This window comes from Salmo salar, chromosome 29 (assembly GCF_965601325.2).
Source record: "Salmo salar chromosome 29, fSalSal1, whole genome shotgun sequence".
Taxonomy (NCBI): domain Eukaryota; kingdom Metazoa; phylum Chordata; class Actinopteri; order Salmoniformes; family Salmonidae; genus Salmo; species Salmo salar.
In genome coordinates, this window is record NC_138319.1 from 18,419,883 (window position 1) to 18,440,000 (window position 20,118).

At 50.1% G+C, this 20,118-nt stretch overlaps 1 protein-coding gene across 1 annotated transcript in view; it reads right to left on the reverse strand.

Annotated features, from left to right (window-relative positions):
• The window catches only part of prex2 (phosphatidylinositol-3,4,5-trisphosphate-dependent Rac exchange factor 2), a 159,067-nt gene that overhangs the window by 45,861 nt on the left and 93,088 nt on the right, over positions 1-20,118 (reverse strand). Inside the window, exons 20-24 of the mRNA XM_082970723.1 lie at positions 15,148-15,284; positions 12,263-12,377; positions 8,827-9,011; positions 2,798-2,959; positions 70-292 (exon numbers count right to left, since the gene is read on the reverse strand). Coding sequence (XP_082826849.1) covers positions 70-292; positions 2,798-2,959; positions 8,827-9,011; positions 12,263-12,377; positions 15,148-15,284 — 822 coding nt within the window. The remainder of the gene's footprint in view (positions 1-69; positions 293-2,797; positions 2,960-8,826; positions 9,012-12,262; positions 12,378-15,147; positions 15,285-20,118) is intronic.

The following is a 20,118-nucleotide window of genomic DNA, read 5'->3' on the forward strand; positions in this document are numbered from 1 at the left end:
CTAGGCTATCTGCCGCCCCCTCCTCCAGGGTTAGGGGTCAGAGGTCAGGGCCTAGTGCTATTCTCTCACCTTGTTCGGCGTTACGACCTCCTCTCTCCAGGGTGGAACTCTTCCTGTTGTCCAGCTGCACTCCAAAGGCGCTGCCCAGAGAGGTGGTGGTTTTGGGGTAGGACACCTCCATCACGTTCACATGGCAGTTGGTGGGGCAGAAGTCGCTGCTGTGGAGCGGGGACACCTTGGTTTTAGCCTGCTTAAAGGTGGGCCACGCCCTGTTCTTCAACACCCGCGAGAACTGGAGGGAGGAGAGAGAGAGAGATGGTGGGAGTTAGCATTTAACAATGCTTTGGTGATGCTCTCTTTAGGATTGCAAAATTACACCAAGTTTATAAAAATTCTCCAAGTTTTCCAGAAATCCCTGTTTGGGGATTCCATTATTTCCTGCTTATTCCCTCCTGATTCCAGGAATCTTACAACCGGGATTTCTGTAAAACCTTAGAATTTGGGGAAAGCTACTTGAATCCTCGCTCTTTCGGTCTCTGGATGCAGGTTTTTTGCCAAGCAGTAATAGACTGGTCAGAATACCCCTGTCAGAATCATTTACATTCCCCTCTGCAATCCTTTGATTTATGTTAAATATTTGATCCATTAGCCATTCATCAATGTTTGGACACAGGAAACAGAATGTGCGTAACAAACAACCAGAGTCTGTGTTTATGTGGAGTATTTACAAGTCTGAGCAACTCTGAACCTGAAACACATCACCTATCAACACACTCATTCATAAGTATAACCATGTTTAAGGCTGGGTTGGGTGATTTAACTGAAACCAGAGGATTATTGCACACAGTCTGACGAAGTACTTTAAACAGGTAACATAAAACGAGCTCTTCTTCTCTACTGAGACGTTCTATGAAGACGTATCACGTCAAGAAGCTTGACCTTCTACCCCGGTATGATTTCATCTCAGCTGCATGGTTGTGTATGTGTTTCAGAGGGTCCCCCCCGTCCCCCCATTCACATACACCCATGCAGAACTAACAAACACCGGACAAATAGAGACATCCATCACAGTGTATTGTGGTTTGGCAGTTTCCATTGAAACCAGAAGAAGAAATGTCTTCTGTCAGATACATCACCCTGGACAATATAAATACTATATTGTTTAAATGAATATATACTTCCCCTGGGCTGCACGGTAAATCTCGTACACAACCATGGAAAACAGGAACATAAATCTGCACGCCGCCGACCTCTCTACTGTAAGCCATGCTCCCCTGGTCTGCGTACTAACCAAGTGACTGATAACATCTGTGTGTGTTAATATGCTAGGTGTCTAGGGGGTATGTTCAGCATTCTAAAAACATTTTTTTGTGAACCCTCTGTCCCAGGCCCGACATAACGTTCACGCACATCTCTCTGCATAAACGTTCACACGCATCTCTCTGCATAAACGTTCACACACATCTCTCTGCATAAACGTTCACGCACATCTCTCTGCATAAACGTTCCCGCACATCTCTCTGCATAAACGTTCACACACATCTCTCTGCATAAACATTCACGCACATCTCTCTGCATAAATGTTCACGCACATCTCTCTACATAAACATTCCCACACGTCGCAAACGATTGATGGCCTATTGGGCAAATCTCCCTTGAGGCAGTCAAGCCATTGCATTCCGTTCACAATTATTGTAGTCTGGTTGCGGTCGCAGCTAGACCTCGTTTCAAAGGTATCAATAAATAATCATATTTGTATGCCTAGCAATCACAAATTACGTTACTGACTCAAATTAACGAAAGAAGTCGAAAGAGTCGTTATTTTGACTGAACGGGTCAAAAGGTCAGAGTCAGTAAAAAGAGCCGAACTTCCCATCACTAGTAGCCGGCCGACCCACCAGGCTATCTACATAACGGTCTCTCCCTCACCCTCCCTCCCTCCCTCCCTCCACTGGAACGGTACATGTACAGGAGGGAGTTATTACACAACTTTAGGCCAGGATGTAGAGATCTTTAGTCTATCCAGCTGGGGTTAATCCAAGGCTCCATCAAAGGTATAGCCAGAGTTTAGAAGTGATTATCTCCCTCCCTCTCTCTCTCGCTCTCTCTCTCTCTCTCTCTCACTCACTCTCTCACATATAAACACGTGCTCACATGCACAAACCACACACACGCTTACCTAAATATTACCCGGACCTCTCTCAAGGGTCAAGAAGAGCTGATTACATTTCAGCAGGCCAGTGTACTTCCTTGTTGACGTAAGAGCGCATCTTGTTTATAACGTCTCACTTCTCGTGTAATCTGACAGACCGGTGTCAACATCCCTGGTAAATAACTGCCTCTGTCTGTCTCAGCAAATACAGGGGGTGACACTCTTTCATTATTTTCTGTTGATCTTTCATTCGGCATATAAACAGACACATTCAAATTCCACAGCAAAACAGTGGGCAAAAAAAAAAAAATGGTGCCCTATTCCGTACATAGTGCACTTCTTTTGACCAGAGCCCTGCGGGCTACGTAGTGCTCTAGGGAATAGGGTGCTATTTGGGATGCAGACATTCAGTGGAAATGTGATGATGCTCTGATAACAGAAGTGTCAGCAGTGAAGTGGTCGTGGCATCCTGTCTAGAGCAGTAGAACGAATGGTGCTTTATATTATTATATACTTTTTAGTAATATTATTCATGTGTTGACAGAGAAAATGTGTCCTCGCAATGGGAGATGATGTAATTCCGTACTTTACTTTGTTCACAACCACCTGAGAGACACACCCGTCCCCCACCACCCCACGCCGTACCTTTCTGTAGTTGGTGATACGTCTGTTGATGTGCTCCACCCGCTCTCCACACATGGCGCTGAAGCGGACCTGCAGGTCCCCGGGGATGACGTCACAGCTGGAGCTCAGTCTGCTGCACATCTGAACCAGCGTGTCATCACTATGCGCCAGCGCCTCCAGGATCTGACAGGGTTGAAGGATAAAGGTTAGAGAGGAGGCTGACTTTATTACATGTAACTTATAAGGGTAAAAGGTCCTATCCAATCCTTAAAAGGTGCAATATGCAGAAATCGCTCCACTATTTCCTGGTTGCTAAAATTCAAATAGTTCACCTAATTTCAGTTTATGTGAACAAAACAAGCTATGCATAGTGTAGATTCAAAGTACCATCTAAACTGCTGTGAAATATATTTTTCATAACCAAAAAGATGGTATTTTCAGCTTTTTCTGTACTAAACTGAAAGTAATAGGCCCAAAAACTAAAACTTAAGAACAGGAAGCATAGAAATAGCACACAAAGAACAGATCTACAGCTTATTAGACTTGCTTTTAATTAGAATGACAGATCTAGAACTCACATTTCTGTATGAATTTGGTCAGGTCACCAAAAAACGTACATATCGCAGCTTTAAATCACAGACAGAAAAGAGAAAGTCCAAAGAAGCAGAGTTGCAGAAAAGGCAAGAGTGACGGAGAAAAAAACATTTTCAGTTTTTTTAACTGGACGCCCACCAGAAGAGAAGAAGAACGGCAGGGGAAATGTAACAGCGGGAGGAGAGAAGTGTAGGAGAGGACTGAAGGAGAGGAGTGAAGGAGAGGAGTGAAGGAGAGGAGTGTAGGAGAGGAGTGAAGGAGAGGAGTGAAGGAGAGGAGTGAAGGAGAGGAGTGGAGGAGAGGAGTGTAGGAGAGGAGTGAAGGAGAGGAGTGGAGGAGAGAAGTGGAGGAGAGGAATGGAGGAGAGGAGTGGAGGAGAGGAGTGGAGGAGAGGAGTGGAGGAGAGAAGTGGAGGAGAGGAGTGAAGGAGAGGAGTGAAGGAGAGGAGTGGAGGAGAGGAGTGGAGGAGAGGAGTGAAGGAGAGGAGTGAAGGAGAGGAGTGAAGGAGAGGAGTGGAGGAGAGAAGTGGAGGAGAGGAGTGAAGGAGAGGAGTGGAGGAGAGGAGTGAAGGAGAGGAGTGGAGGAGAGAAGTGGAGGAGAGGAGTGAAGGAGAGGAGTGAAGGAGAGGAGTGAAGGAGAGGAGTGAAGGAGAGGAGTGGAGGAGAGAAGTGGAGGAGAGGAGTGAAGGAGAGGAGTGGAGGAGAGGAGTGAAGGAGAGGAGTGGAGGAGAGAAGTGGAGGAGAGGAGTGAAGGAGAGGAGTGAAGGAGATGAGTGTATTAGAGGAGTGAAGGAGAGGAGTGGAGGAGAGAAGTGGAGGAGAGGAGTGGAGGAGAGGAGTGGAGGAGAGGAGTGAAGGAGAGGAGTGGAGGAGAGAAGTGGAGGAGAGGAGTGAAGGAGAGGAGTGGAGGAGAGGAGTGAAGGAGAGGAGTGAAGGAGAGGAGTGAAGGAGAGGAGTGTAGGAGAGGAGTGAAGGAGAGGAGTGGAGGAGAGAAGTGGAGGAGAGGAGTGGAGGAGAGGAGTGAAGGAGAGGAGTGTAGGAGAGGAGTGGAGGAGAGGAGTGGAGGAGAGAAGTGGAGGAGAGGAGTGAAGGAGAGGAGTGAAGGAGAGGAGTGAAGGAGAGGAGTGGAGGAGAGAAGTGGAGGAGAGGAGTGAAGGAGAGAAGTGGAGGAGAGGAGTGTAGGAGAGGAGTGGGGGAGAGGAGTGGAGGAGAGGAGTGAAGGAGAGGAGTGTAGGAGAGGAGTGAAGGAGAGGAGTGAAGGAGAGGAGTGGAGGAGAGAAGTGGAGGAGAGGAGTGAAGGAGAGGAGTGAAGGAGAGGAGTGTAGGAGAGGAGTGTAGGAGAGGAGTGAAGGAGAGGAGTGAAGGAGAGGAGTGAAGGAGAGGAGTGTAGGAGAGAAGTGGAGGAGAGGAGTGGAGGAGAGGGGTGGAGGAGAGAAGTGGAGGAGAGGACTGAAGGAGAGGAGTGAAGGAGAGGAGTGAAGGAGAGGAGTGTAGGAGAGGAGTGAAGGAGAGGAGTGAAGTGAGAGGGAGTGAAGGAGAGGAGTGAAGGAGAGGAGTGAAGGAGAGGAGTGGAGGAGAGAAGTGGAGGAGAGGAGTGAAGGAGAGGAGTGAAGGAGAGGAGTGAAGGAGAGGAGTGAAGGAGAGGAGTGGAGGAGAGGAGTGAAGGAGAGGAGTGGAGGAGAGGAGTGTAGGAGAGGAGTGAAGGAGAGGAGTGGAGGAGAGAAGTGGAGGAGAGGAATGAAGGAGAGGAGTGGAGGAGAGGAGTGGAGGAGAGGAGTGGAGGAGAGAAGTGGAGGAGAGGAGTGAAGGAGAGGAGTGAAGGAGAGGAGTGGAGGAGAGGAGTGGAGGAGAGGAGTGAAGGAGAGGAGTGAAGGAGAGGAGTGAAGGAGAGGAGTGGAGGAGAGAAGTGGAGGAGAGGAGTGAAGGAGAGGAGTGGAGGAGAGGAGTGAAGGAGAGGAGTGGAGGAGAGAAGTGGAGGAGAGGAGTGAAGGAGAGGAGTGAAGGAGAGGAGTGTATTAGAGGAGTGAAGGAGAGGAGTGTATTAGAGGAGTGAAGGAGAGGAGTGGAGGAGAGAAGTGGAGGAGAGGAGTGAAGGAGAGGAGTGGAGGAGAGGAGTGAAGGAGAGGAGTGGAGGAGAGAAGTGGAGGAGAGGAGTGAAGGAGAGGAGTGAAGGAGAGGAGTGTATTAGAGGAGTGAAGGAGAGGAGTGGAGGAGAGGAGTGGAGGAGAGGAGTGGAGGAGAGGAGTGAAGGAGAGGAGTGGAGGAGAGGAGTGAAGGAGAGGAGTGGAGGAGAGGAGTGAAGGAGAGGAGTGAAGGAGAGGAGTGAAGGAGAGGAGTGTAGGAGAGGAGTGAAGGAGAGGAGTGGAGGAGAGAAGTGGAGGAGAGGAGTGAAGGAGAGGAGTGAAGGAGAGGAGTGTAGGAGAGGAGTGAAGGAGAGGAGTGGAGGAGAGAAGTGGAGGAGAGGAGTGAAGGAGAGGAGTGTAGGAGAGAAGTGGAGGAGAGGAGTGAAGGAGAGGAGTGGAGGAGAGGAGTGGAGGAGAGGAGTGGAGGAGAGAAGTGGAGGAGAGGAGTGAAGGAGAGGAGTGAAGGAGGGGAGTGAAGGAGAGGAGTGAAGGAGAGGAGTGGAGGAGAGAAGTGGAGGAGAGAAGTGGAGGAGAGGAGTGAAGGAGAGGAGTGAAGGAGAGGAGTGAAGGAGAGGAGTGGAGGAGAGGAGTGAAGGAGAGGAGTGGAGGAGAGGAGTGGAGGAGAGGAGTGAAGGAGAGGAGTGAAGGAGAGATGAAGTGTCCAGCAGCGTTTGTGATATTAAAATTCAACATCACATCACATCACACTCTTTCTCTCCCCCCCCCTCTCTCTCTCTTCCCCCTCTGTTTCCCTCGTACCCTCTCTTTCTTTCGCTCTCTCTCTCTCAACCCAGGACTACTGGGGCAGATGTTTGTAATAACACTAAAATGTATTTTAGTTTCTGGGGGACGAGACACAGACAGACTTTTAATATCCAGAACAAGTCATATATTTGGCCTGGGTTCAAGTGTCTGACAACTCTGACTGTTGTCGTAAATCCATGCTGGTTTGCGGTTTGGTGTGCATCTGTGTGCGTGCACACGCGTGTGCTTGTGTGTGTGCGTGACCCAGACAAATGGGGACCAATCTGATAAAGCTATTTCAGGGATGAGAACAGAACTGAAACAGTCCTAACGCACAACAAAGATCAGATCAAGTAGGGGGAAGACCGGGACAGAAGTAACACTTTTTGTTTTGATCCTAAATTTAGAGATCGATAAGCTAGTCACTATATTTTATGACAAACAATTTATATACAGTATGTCCTCCACCATTAGAAACTGTCATTTCATTTCTAGGGTAAATGAGTTGAAATGATACAGACAGAACTACTTTAATGTTACTTCTGTTCTTGCCGGCGGGGCCGAAGTAACAGGGGCTTGTGATGAAAGTAGCTGCCGGTGAGAAGTGCACAATACCTTGTCTTATTTCCATGTTTCTGGTTTGTAATGCTTGTTACTTTCAACAAATCATCAGCCATCATTTCATATATGTGTCAATTCAATAAACAAGGCTATAGGTTTGTAATTTATGACAATGAACCATGCGTCAAAATCGCAACCACAATATTTTAAAATCAGACTAAAATGGATCACATAATAGCTTAGCTATAGTAACAATCATTTCCTCATCTCACTTTAATGGGAATGTAGATGGTTACTCACAATGTCCAATGATTATTCCTGCTTAGCCCTACCAATATTACTTCTGCCGCATCCCCATCTCGTGTAACTTCTCCCTGGCTAACAAGAAACTTAAAACCTCTGCTGTCACTATTCACTAGATGGGTTTAGAAAAGAACATATGTTTGGAACTCTACAACTGAAAAGCACTTGCAGATCTGCTCAAAACAACTTTTGTTGATAAGTCGTTGAAGTGTTGTCACAGTGTGCAGATATTTTGCAGGGAGGTCGTCTTCCACATAAGGAAAGTGTCTTATTTGTATGTCTAGCAATGAAAAAATGTACACTTTTTAAAGCATGCTTTTACAAGTCTCAGTCACAAATGACAGCTCCAATAAGCCCCTAATGGTGAACGATATGTGAACGAGAGGCTTGTAGAATGACGACCATTCGGAGTTTCCTGTTCGTCGTTCAACGGCAGGGGGGGGGGGGTCCTGCGTGCTTCTGGGCATTACTGGCTCAAATGAACGAAATGAGCCGAAAGAGTCGTTCTTTTGACTGAACGAGTCGAAAAGATCAGAGTCGGTGAAAAGAGCCGAACTTCCCATCACTAGTGTCTGCCAGCACCCCACACCTCAGTCATCACAAAACGCTGGCAGTCTCAGAACTGACTCTCTCTCTCTGGTAGGCTTCATAACACTTAACTAGCATCGATCTCAGCTTAAGATGATTCAATAGAGAACGGTCTACAGTGGCTGCTTTGCTGCTGAAAATCATGGGGGGGGGAAATACAGTCAAAAGTGCATTAAAGTATGTTGCTATGAATGTTCTAGTAAGACAGCCAGGTATCGACTGTACACGTGCCGCATTAAGGAAGCTTGTTTCTTTGAAGGAGAGACAAATCAATACACCTCTATATCAAATGAAAAGCAATGGGAAGCAGCATTACATTTCACACAAACTCATCTGTTTTCTGTACGTCTTCATTATGCAGTAGCGGTTTCATAACGCAGCATGTACTGTACACACACACACACACACACACACACACACACACACACACACGTCTCTTCATTATATAGTAGCTCTGCTAGCATCATAACAACACACAGGGTTCTGAGGTGATCTAACACTATAAACACCACGATGTATCATCTAGCAGGTCATTCAATTCAATCCTCTCCTCTCTTTTCTCCTCTCCTCCCATCTCCCATTTCCTCTGCAGAAATGTCTCCGTCCAGCACTGTGATCAAACCACCGGGTTTCCACAGAGTCTCCAGTGTGGTAGCTTAAAGCTTCAATCCGCAACTTCTTGGGCCACCCGACCAATTTCACATAGAAATGTGAGTTATAGATCTGTCACTCGCATTGCTAGCAAGTCTAAGAGGCGGTAGATCTGTTCTATGTACGCTCTTTCTATGCTTCGTGTTCTTAAGCTTCGTTTTTTGCGGCTTTTACTTTCGGTTTTGTACACCAGCTTCAAATAGCTGAGAATACAATATTTGGGTTTATGGAACGAATATTACACAGCGATTTAGATGCTACAATGATTCTCTAAACTATACTTGCTGGTTTTGTCACAAACAAAAATTAGGTGAACTATTTCACTTTTAGCAACCAGGAAATGGCTTCTGGTCCAACTCCACACCTGATTTAACGGCATCACTGTGTAAGTGCTGGGTTAAAATGAAAGCCTGGACTCTCAAAAGTTGCTGACCTCTATTAAACAGTCCTGTACATGATTTGTTGGTCTCAGTGGGCCCTGTCCTACCTTGGCAGTGAGGCTGAAGAATCCTTTTGGCTCCACCATCTTCTCCAGGACTCTACACTTGATCCCGGCGGTGCTGTCGTAGTCGTACACTACTCCATACTCCAGATGGACGTTGTCTACGGTCAGACTCACGTGGTCCTTCTTACCGTCAATGATAGCGATGGTGTTGAACTTATCCATCACCTCTGAGAGGGGGAACACACACAAGGGGTGAGAGAGGAGCACACACATACATACTACATACATACATACACTTGAGGTGAGATACACACACATACTGAGCGTGTACTACATGGCACAGGTGAGACTTGCAAACAGCAGGGGTGAAACACACACAATTTGTACACAACATTGTAAGGCACACAAATACACACCAGGGATGAGACACTAATGATGTCTATTGTTCCGCGATGAGGGGAGAAAGAGACTCCTTATCTCAGCAGTACATAGTCTGGCTGATAGTCTGGCTGATAGTCTGGCTGGTAGTCTGGCTGGTAGTCTGGCTGGTAGTATGGCTGGTAGTCTGGCTGGTAGTCTGGCTGGTAGTCTGGCTGATAGTCTGGCTGATAGTATGGCTGATAGTCTGGCTGATAGTCTGGCTGGTAGTCTGGCTGGTAGTATGGCTGATAGTCTGGCTGGTAGTCTGGCTGGTAGTCTGGCTGGTAGTCTGGCTGATAGTCTGGCTGATAGTATGGCTGATAGTCTGGCTGATAGTCTGGCTGATAGTCTGGCTGATAGTCTGGCTGATATTATGGCTGATAGTATGGCTGATAGTCTGGCTGATAGTCTGGCTGATAGTCTGGCTGGTAGTCTGGCTGGTAGTCTGGCTGATAGTCTGGCTGATAGTATGGCTGATAGTCTGGCTGATAGTCTGGCTGATAGTCTGGCTGATATTATGGCTGATAGTATGGCTGATAGTCTGGCTGATAGTCTGGCTGGTAGTCTGGCTGGTAGTCTGGCTGATAGTCTGGTTGATAGTATGGCTGATAGTCTGGCTGATAGTCTGGCTGATAGTCTGGCTGATAGTATGGCTGATAGTATGGCTGATAGTATGGCTGATAGTCTGGCTGATAGTCTGGCTGATAGTCTGGCTGATAGTCTGGCTGTTCTGAACTAACTAATAAGCAGAGGAGAGAAACTCTTCTGGTTCCCTCCAGAAATAAAACCCTTTCTAGAGGTCATTTAGTGGGAAGACCATTTCCCTATGGCTCCCACCTCTCCTCTACTTCTACCTCCCTCTAGACCCACCACTCTACCTCTCCCTCCCTCTAGACCCACCACTCTACCTCTCCCTCCCTCTAGACCCACCACTCTACCTCTCCCTCCCTCGAGACCCACCACTCTACCTCTCCCTCCCTCTACCTCTCCCTCCCTCTAGACCCAACACTCTACCTCTCCCTCCCTCTAGACCCACCACTCTACCTCTCCCTCCCTCTAGACCCACCACTCTACCTCTCCCTCCCTCTAGACCCACCACTCTACCTCTCCCTCCCTCTACCTCTCCCTCCCTCTAGACCCAACACTCTACCTCTCCCTCCCTCTAGACCCACCACTCTACCTCTCCCTCCCTCTAGACCCACCACTCTACCTCTCCCTCCCTCGAGACCCACCACTCTACCTCTCCCTCCCTCTAGACCCACCACTCTACCTCTCCCTCCCTCGAGACCCACCACTCTACCTCTCCCTCCCTCTAGACCCACCACTCTACCTCTCCCTCCCTCTACCTCTCCCTCCCTCTAGACCCAACACTCTACCTCTCCCTCCCTCTAGACCCACCACTCTACCTCTCCCTCCCTCGAGACCCACCACTCTACCTCTCCCTCCCTCTAGACCCACCACTCTACCTCTCCCTCCCTCTACCTCTCCCTCCCTCTAGACCCACCACTCTACCTCTCCCTCCCTCTAGACCCACCACTCTACCTCTCCCTCCCTCTAGACCCACCACTCTACCTCTCCCTCCCTCTAGACCCACCACTCTACCTCTCCCTCCCTCTAGACCCACCACTCTACCTCTCCCTCCCTCTAGACCCACCACTCTACCTCTCCCTCCCTCTAGACCCACCACTCTACCTCTCCCTCCCTCTAGACCCACCACTCTACCTCTCCCTCCCTCGAGACCCACCACTCTACCTCTCCCTCCCTCTAGACCCACCACTCTACCTCTCCCTCCCTCGAGACCCACCACTCTACCTCTCCCTCCCTCTAGACCCACCACTCTACCTCTCCCTCCCTCTAGACCCACCACTCTACCTCTCCCTCCCTCTAGACCCACCACTCTACCTCTCCCTCCCTCTAGACCCACCACTCTACCTCTCCCTCCCTCTAGACCCACCACTCTACCTCTCCCTCCCTCTAGACCCACCACTCTACCTCTCCCTCCCTCTAGACCCACCACTCTACCTCTCCCTCCCTCTAGACCCACCACTCTACCTCTCCCTCCCTCGAGACCCACCACTCTACCTCTCCCTCCCTCGAGACCCACCACTCTACCTCTCCCTCCCTCTAGACCCACCACTCTACATCTCCCTCCCTCTAGACCCACCACTCTACCTCTCTCTCCCTCTAGACCCACCACTCTACCTCTCCCTCCCTCTACCTCTCACTCCCTCCATCTAGACCCACCACTCTACCTCTCCCTCCCTCTAGACCCACCACTCTACCTCTCCCTCCCTCGAGACCCACCACTCTACCTCTCCCTCCCTCGAGACCCACCACTCTACCTCTCCCTCCCTCTAGACCCACCACTCTACCTCTCCCTCCCTCTACCTCTCCCTCCCTCTAGACCCACCACTCTACCTCTCCCTCCCTCTAGACCCACCACTCTACCTCTCCCTCCCTCTAGACCCACCACTATACCTCTCCCTCCCTCTAGACCCACCACTCTACCTCTCCCTCCCTCTAGACCCACCACTCTACCCCTCCCTCCCTCTAGACCCACCACTCTACCTCTCTCTCCCTCTAGACCCACCACTCTACCTCTCCCTCCCTCTACCTCTCCCTCCCTCTAGACCCACCACTCTACCTCTCCCTCCCTCTAGACCCACCACTCTACCTCTCCCTCCCTCTAGACCCACCACTATACCTCTCCCTCCCTCTAGACCCACCACTCTACCTCTCCCTCCCTCTAGACCCACCACTCTACCCCTCCCTCCCTCTAGACCCACCACTCTACCTCTCTCTCCCTCTAGACCCACCACTCTACCTCTCCCTCCCTCCATTCATCCCCCTTCACCCCTCCCTCCCTCCCCTTCACCTGTTCCTCCCTCCACCTCTCTCTCTCCCTCCCCCCACCTCAGCTCTGAAATGTGTGTGTGTGTGTGTGTGTGTGTGTGTGTGTGTGTGTGTGTGTGTGTGTGTGTGTGTGTGTGTGTGTGTGTGTGTGTGTGTGTGTGTGTGTGTGTGTGTGTGTGTGTGTGTGTGTGTGTGTGTATCTTACCCTCTACTTTACACTGGAAGCCGTCCCCGTTCTCCTCTGCAGTTTGCTTCTGGTTCTTCCCCTGGTCCTCCTGGGAACTCTCACTGTTGTTATACACCCACTGTATACTGTCCTGCTGTATGGAGAACACCACAAACACCAGTTACATTACACAAAGTGGACCTGCCTTTTCATGTTCAATGTACAGCTTATAAACCAGCCAGATGGTGTAGAGGTCCTGCTGTGTGGTTAGGACCAGTTAAAGAGGGGTTAACATTGCATGTGAAATAGCTGCAACAGCTCTGGTCTATGATGTCACGGTTGGCCTGTCAGAGCAAACTGAGGCTTCACAAACACACTGCAGCACAAACACAACCCCATGCCAATCTCATCAAACCACTGTTCCGTGCCACAGGCGGACAAAAGGGCGTGTGTGTGTGTGTCCCCTCCACAACCCAACCCACAGCCAGCTCCCTGCCAGGACAACATGCTGTGATCGCCCACTGTGCTGTGGTCTGCTAGAGTACAACCTATAGACACACACACACACACACACAGACCCCCCCCCCTTTAGGGCGTTTCCCTGAGCCCTGGTCTGATGTGAACCAGAATCTCAGTAGTGTTGGAACCATGTAGCTCTTCATTAAACCACCAATTCCAAGGCTGGCTCATCTCGCCCCCTCTGTTCTTCTCCTCACCCTCTGTTCTTCTCCTCCATCTCTGTTCTTCTCCTCCATCTCCCCCCTCTGTTCTTCTCCTCCATCTCTGTTCTTCTCCTCCATCTCCCCCTCTGTTCTTCTCCTCCATCTCTGTTCTTCTCCTCCATCTCCCCCTCTGTTCTTCTCCTCCATCTCTGTTCTTCTCCTCCATCTCCCCCTCTGTTCTTCTCCTCCATCTCTGTTCTTCTATCCATCTCCCCCCTCTGTTCTTCTCCTCCATCTCTGTTCTTCTCCTCCATCTCTGTTCTTCTCCTCCATCTCTGTTCTTCTCCTCCATCTCTGTTCTTCTCCTCCATCTCTGTTCTTCTCCTCCATCTCCCCCCTCTGTTCTTCTCCTCCATCTCTGTTCTTCTCCTCCATCTCCCCCTCTGTTCTTCTCCTCCATCTCTGTTCTTCTCCTCCATCTCCCCCTCTGTTCTTCTCCTCCATCTCTGTTCTTCTCCTCCATCTCCCCCCTCTGTTCTCCTCCATCTCTGTTCTTCTCCTCCCCCTCTGTTCTTCTCCTCCATCTCCCCCTCTGTTCTTCTCCTCCATCTCTGTTCTTCTCCTCCATCTCCCCCCTCTGTTCTCCTCCATCTCTGTTCTTCTCCTCCCCCTCTGTTCTTCTCCTCCATCTCCCCCTCTGTTCTTCTCCTCCATCTCCCCCCTCTGTTCTCCTCCATCTCTGTTCTTCTCCTCCCCCTCTGTTCTTCTCCTCCATCGCTGTTCTTCTCCTCCCCCTCTGTTCTTCTCCTCCCCCTCTGTTCTTCTCCTCCATCTCCCCCCTCTGTTCTTCTCCTCCCCCTCTGTTCTTCTCCTCCTCCATCTCTCCCCCTCTGTTCTTCTCCTCCATCTCTCCCCCTCTGTTCTTCTCCTCCATCTCTCCCCTCTGTTCTTCTCCTCCCCCTCTGTTCTTCTCCTCCTCCATCTCTCCCCCTCTGTTCTTCTCCTCCATCTCTCCCCCTCTGTTCTTCTCCTCCATCTCTCCCTAAACATTCTCCTACAGAGGAGACTAGTGTAGGCTGGCTACTTCCCAACACTCTCCAAGCTCTTTCTCCCCCAGCCACCCCAGCCTCTCCCCCCCATCCAGCCTGACTCTCTACTCCCCCTCCCTTCGGCCCCAGCCACCCCAGCCTCTCTCCCCCCCTCCCCGGCCTCCCCTTCTCCCTCTCTGTGTGTGGGGAGAGAGACCAGGAGAGCTGGGTCATTAAGCAGGAATAATACTAGTATTGGCTCCTGTAGAACAGAGCAGGGCTGACCCCTGGCTCACTGCTCACTGTGGGGCTGAGGCTGTTGTGGGAGAGACTGGGTGGGGGAAGACACTGGGTGGGGGGGTGGGGGAGAGACTGGGTGGGGGGTGGGGGGAAGACACTGGGTGGGGGGGTGTGACTGGGTGGGGGGTGGGGGGAAGACACTGGGTGGGGGGGTGTGACTGGGTGGGGGGGTGGGGGGAAGAGACTGGGTGGGGGGTGGGGTGAAGAGACTGGGTGGGGGGTGGGGGGAAGACACTGGGTGGGGGGTGGGGGGAAGAGACTGGGTGGGGGGTGGGGGGAAGAGACTGGGTGGGGGGGGAAGAGACTGGGTGGGGGGTGGGGGGAAGACACTGGGTGGGGGGTGGGGGGAAGAGAATGGGTGGGGGGTGGGGGGAAGAGACTGGGTGGGGGGTGGGGGGAAGAGACTGGGTGGGGGGTGGGGGGAAGAGACTGGGTGGGGGGTGGGGGGAAGAGACTGGGTGGAGGGGTGGGGGGAAGACACTGGGTGGGGGGTGGGGAGAAGAGACTGGGTGGGGGGTGGGGGGAAGAGACTGGGTGGGGGGGAAGAGACTGGGTGGGGGGTGGGGGGAAGAGACTGGGTGGAGGGGTGGGGGGAAGACACTGGGTGGGGGGAAGACACTGGGTGGGGGGTGGGGGGAAGACACTGGGTGGGGGGTGGGAGGAAGACACTGGGTGGGGGGTGGGGGGAAGAGACTGGGTGGGGGGTGGGGGAAGAGACTGGGTGGGGGGGTGGGGGGAAGAGACTGGTTGGGGGGGAAGCGACTGGGTGGGGGGGAAGCGACTGGGTGGGGGGGAAGAGACCGGGTGGGGGGAAGAGACCAGGTGGGGGGAAGCGACTGGGTGGGGGGGAAGAGACCGGGTGGGGGAAGAGACCGGGTGGGGGGGGGACTGGAGTTGGAGTTCTAGTACTCCTCTCCTCTCCTTCCTGTATTACCTGTGTGGGTCTTCTGTATTTCCTACAGGCAGTAACGTGTGCGATGACGCTGGCGTGGCTCTCCTTACTGACGTTGATGTTGTTCACCTTGATGATACACTGGCCAGGGTGGAGCCCTGCAATGGCTGCCACCGTACCTACACAAAGCAGAGAAGAGAAGGGTCAAAGGTTAAAGTACCCACACATAGATGAGGTCGTCACAAGTTACCACAACCACAAAGTCATAAATCCATCTTATTTCTACAATTTCTCTTCTTAAAATCAGATTTTAAACCTAGACTTCCAGTCATTGCGCTAACGCTAGTTAGCAATTGTGCTAGTTAGCAACTCCCTTTAAACTACACATAGAGACATAAAAATGGTATCCACAAGTTAATGACTCCGGGTATGTATCCCAAAGTATCCCTTTAACCCTAACCACATTGCTAACCTTATGCCTAATCCTAATCTTAATTTAAAACCAGAAAGCTAATTTGTGTTTTCATGACTTTTTCCGATATAGCCAATTTTGACTGTGTGGCTGTTCTAACTAGTGACAACCAAGGAGAGGGGAGGAAAGAACAAGACCACTTCCTAGATGATGGAAGGGCCAGAGGGGGGGGGGGCACATGGAAATCATAAATTGGTGGTTTACGAAGATAGGTGGGATGGACTGAGAGTAGCTGAGGGGTGGGTTTACAGAGATAGGTGGGATGGACTGAGAGTAGCTGAGGGGTGGGTTTACAGAGATAGGTGGGATGGACTGAGAGTAGCTGAGGGGTGGGTTTACAGAGATAGGTGGGATGGACTGAGAGTAGCTGAGGGATGGGTTTACAGAGATAGGTGGGATGGACTGAGAGTAGCTGAGGGGTGGGTTTACAGAGATAGGTGGGATGGACTGAGAGTAGCTGAGGGGTGGGTTTACAGAGATAGGTGGGATGGACTGAGAGTAGCTGAGGGGTGGGTTTATGAAGATAGGTGGGATGGACTGAGAGTAGCTGAGGGATGGGTTTACAGAGATAGGTGGGATGGACTGAGAGTAGCTGAGGGGTGGGTTTACAGAGATCGGTGGGATGGACTGAGAGTAGCTGAGGGGTGGGTTTACAGAGATAGGTGGGATGGACTGAGAGTAGCTGAGGGGTGGGTTTACAGAGATAGGTGGGATGGACTGAGAGTAGCTGAGGGGTGGGTTTACAGAGATAGGTGGGATGGACTGAGAGTAGCTGAGGGGTGGGTTTATGAAGATAGGTGGGATGGACTGAGAGTAGCTGAGGGATGGGTTTACAGAGATAGGTGGGATGGACTGAGAGTAGCTGAGGGGTGGGTTTACAGAGATAGGTGGGATGGACTGAGAGTAGCTGAGGGGTGGGTTTACAGAGATAGGTGGGATGGACTGAGAGTAGCTGAGGGGTGGGTTTACAGAGATAGGTGGGATGGACTGAGAGTAGCTGAGGGGTGGGTTTATGAAGATAGGTGGGATGGACTGAGAGTAGCTGAGGGGTGGGTTTACAGAGATAGGTGGGATGGACTGAGAGTAGCTGAGGAGTGGGTTTACAGAGATAGGTGGGATGGACTGAGAGTAGCTGAGGGATGGGTTTACAGAGATAGGTGGGATGGACTGAGAGTAGCTGAGGGGTGGGTTTACAGAGATAGGTGGGATGGACTGAGAGTAGCTGAGGGGTGGGTTTACAGAGATAGGTGGGATGGACTGAGAGTAGCTGAGGGGTGGGTTTACAGAGATAGGTGGGATGGACTGAGAGTAGCTGAGGGATGGGTTTACAGAGATAGGTGGGATGGACTGAGAGTAGCTGAGGGGTGGGTTTACAGAGATAGGTGGGATGGACTGAGAGTAGCTGAGGGGTGGGTTTACAGAGATAGGTGGGATGGACTGAGAGTAGCTGAGGGATGGGTTTACAGAGATAGGTGGGATGGACTGAGAGTAGCTGAGGGGTGGGTTTACAGAGATAGGTGGGATGGACTGAGAGTAGCTGAGGGGTGGGTTTACAGAGATAGGTGGGATGGACTGAGAGTAGCTGAGGGATGGGTTTACAGAGATAGGTGGGATGGACTGAGAGTAGCTGAGGGGTGGGTTTACAGAGATAGGTGGGATGGACTGAGAGTAGCTGAGGGGTGGGTTTACAGAGATAGGTGGGATGGACTGAGAGTAGCTGAGGGGTGGGTTTACAGAGATAGGTGGGATGGACTGAGAGTAGCTGAGGGGTGGGTTTACAGAGATAGGTGGGATGGACTGAGAGTAGCTGAGGGGTGGGTTTACGAAGATAGGTGGGATGGACAGACAGACAGACAGACAGACAGACAGACAGACAGACAGACAGACAGACAGACAGACAGACAGACAGACAGACAGACAGACAGACAGACAGACAGACAGACAGGAGAGAGAGACACAGACAGACAGACAGGCAGGCAGGCAGGCAGGAGAGAGAGACACAGAGAGACAGAGGAGAGAGACACAGAGAGACAGAGACAGAGGAGAGAGACACAGAGAGACAGACAGGCAGGAGAGAGAGACACAGAGAGACAGAGACAGAGGAGAGAGACACAGAGAGACAGAGAGAGACACAGAGAGACAGAGGAGAGAGACACAGAGAGACACAGAGAGACAGAGGAGAGAGACACAGAGAGACAGAGGAGAGAGAGCGTGACATAGATGTGTGTGTGTGAGACATGGCCTCCAGAAACAGGGCATTAAAACAACAGACAGACTGGGTCCCACTACTAGCACATGTTGATGAGATGGTCTGCAGGGCAAACAGTCCATCAGTGGCACCAAACACTGCAGATGACATTAACCCTACTTACAGACCTGGTCTGTCAAACCCAGGTGGCACCAAACACTACAGATGACATTAACCCTACTTACAGACCTGGTCTGTCAAACCCAGGTGGCACTACACACTATAGATGACATTAACCCTACTTACAGACCTGGTCTGTCAAACCCAGGTGGCTCCAAACACTGTAGATGACATTAACCCTACTTACAGACCTGGTCTGTCAAACCCAGGTGGCTCCAAACACTGTAGATGACATTAACCCTACTTACAGACCTGGTCTGTCAAACCCAGGTGGCACCAAACACTACAGATGACATTAACCCTACTTACAGACCTGGTCTGTCAAACCCAGGTGGCTCCAAACACTGTAGATGACATTAACCCTACTTACAGACCTGGTCTGTCAAACCCAGGTGGCACCAAACACTACAGATGACATTAACCCTACTTACAGGCCTGGTCTGTCAAACCCAGGTGGCTCCAAACACTGTAGATGACATTAACCCTACTTACAGACCTGGTCTGTCAAACCCAGGTGGCTCCAAACACTGTAGATGACATTAACCCTGCTTACAGACCTGGTCTGTCAAACCCAGGTGGCTCCAAACACTGTAGATGACATTAACCCTACTTACAGACCTGGTCTGTCAAACCCAGGTGGCACTACACACAGTCAGACAGACAAACAGCAGAACCCAGAGAGCATGGTTTACCCAGTCTCCCCAGTTCACAGCATTATTAGGATCAAAAGCTACTTTTAGTTTCTAGAAAAGTTGTTTTGCCAGATCTAACAGAAAGGGAAAAGAGAGAGAGAGAAAGAGAGAGAGAAAGAGAGAGAGAGACTGTATATATACACACAATATGATATTTGAAATGTCTTTATTCTTTTGGAACTTCTGTGAGTGTAATGTTTACTGTTCATTTTTATTGTTTATTTCACCTTTGTTTATTATCTACTTCACTTGCTTTGGCAATGTTATATGCTTCGGCAATATGTTTCCCATGCCAATAAAGCTCCTTGAATTGAAATTGAATTGAGAGAGAGAGAAGCGGAAGATTGTTTATCTGAGGCAGAGTGTGGACCCCTCCCTCGATTTCGGTCTCTATTTCTGTCGTCTCAGAGATGTGATTCCGACTTCAAGGTTTACAGCTATCAGGGAGGAAGTGCGTGGCAGACAAAATATTCCCTGTTTGTTTTTATCTCTCAAACACACACAACATACCACCGAGTCTTAATATCTCTCTACTGGAATTGGGTTTCTGAAGACAGGAGTGAAGAAGTGATTAGTCTGTACTTTTGCTGTAAACTTTACTGACTCCTGAAGACGCCAAGTCCTCTAAAGCGATATAGACTCCAGCCGAAAGCGAATGATCAGTGGCGTAAAGTACTTAAGTAAAAATATTTCAAGTACTACTCAAGTCGTTTGTTGGGGGGTATCTTTGCTTTACTATTTTTACTTTACTACACTCCTAAAGAAAAGTGTGTACTTTTTACTCCATACATTTCCCCTGACACCTAAAAGTACGCGTTACATTTTGACAGGAAATTGGTCCAATTAATGCATTTATCAAGAGAACATCCCTGGTCATCCCTACTGCCTCTGATCTGGCGGACTCACTAAACACAAATGCTTTGTTTGTAAATTATGTCAGAGTGTTGGAATGTGCCACTGGCTAACTGTCAATAAAATTAAAAATGTAATTGTGCTTAATATGGCTTGCTTAATAGAAATAATTTGAAATGATTTACAGTATACTATTACTTTTCATACTTAAGTACATTTTAGCAATTCCTTTTACTTTTGACACTTAAGTATTTTTTAAAACCAAATGCTTTTAGACTTGTACTCAAGTCGTATTTTACTGGGTGACTTTTCATTTTCTCGGTAGCTTTACTTTTACTCAAGTATGACAATTGAGCACTAGCCCCACCACCGAGAATTCGACATTACCAAGGCAGATATATACCCCGCCAGAGGAAACGGTACGCTGAGATACCTCCGCAGTCTAAAGCAGACAGCTACAAAAGAGTTTCTACCTGCCACATATAGATGAAGATAACTCGCAAAGGTTGTGTGCGTTCGTGCCTGCCTGCGTGGCAGTGCTCTGTGTCCAGACCTCGTCAATAGCAGTAGAGATGATTAAGGCCTGTCCTATTGTGAGTCCCAAACGAGGAGAGGGGATGAGCTGCTCT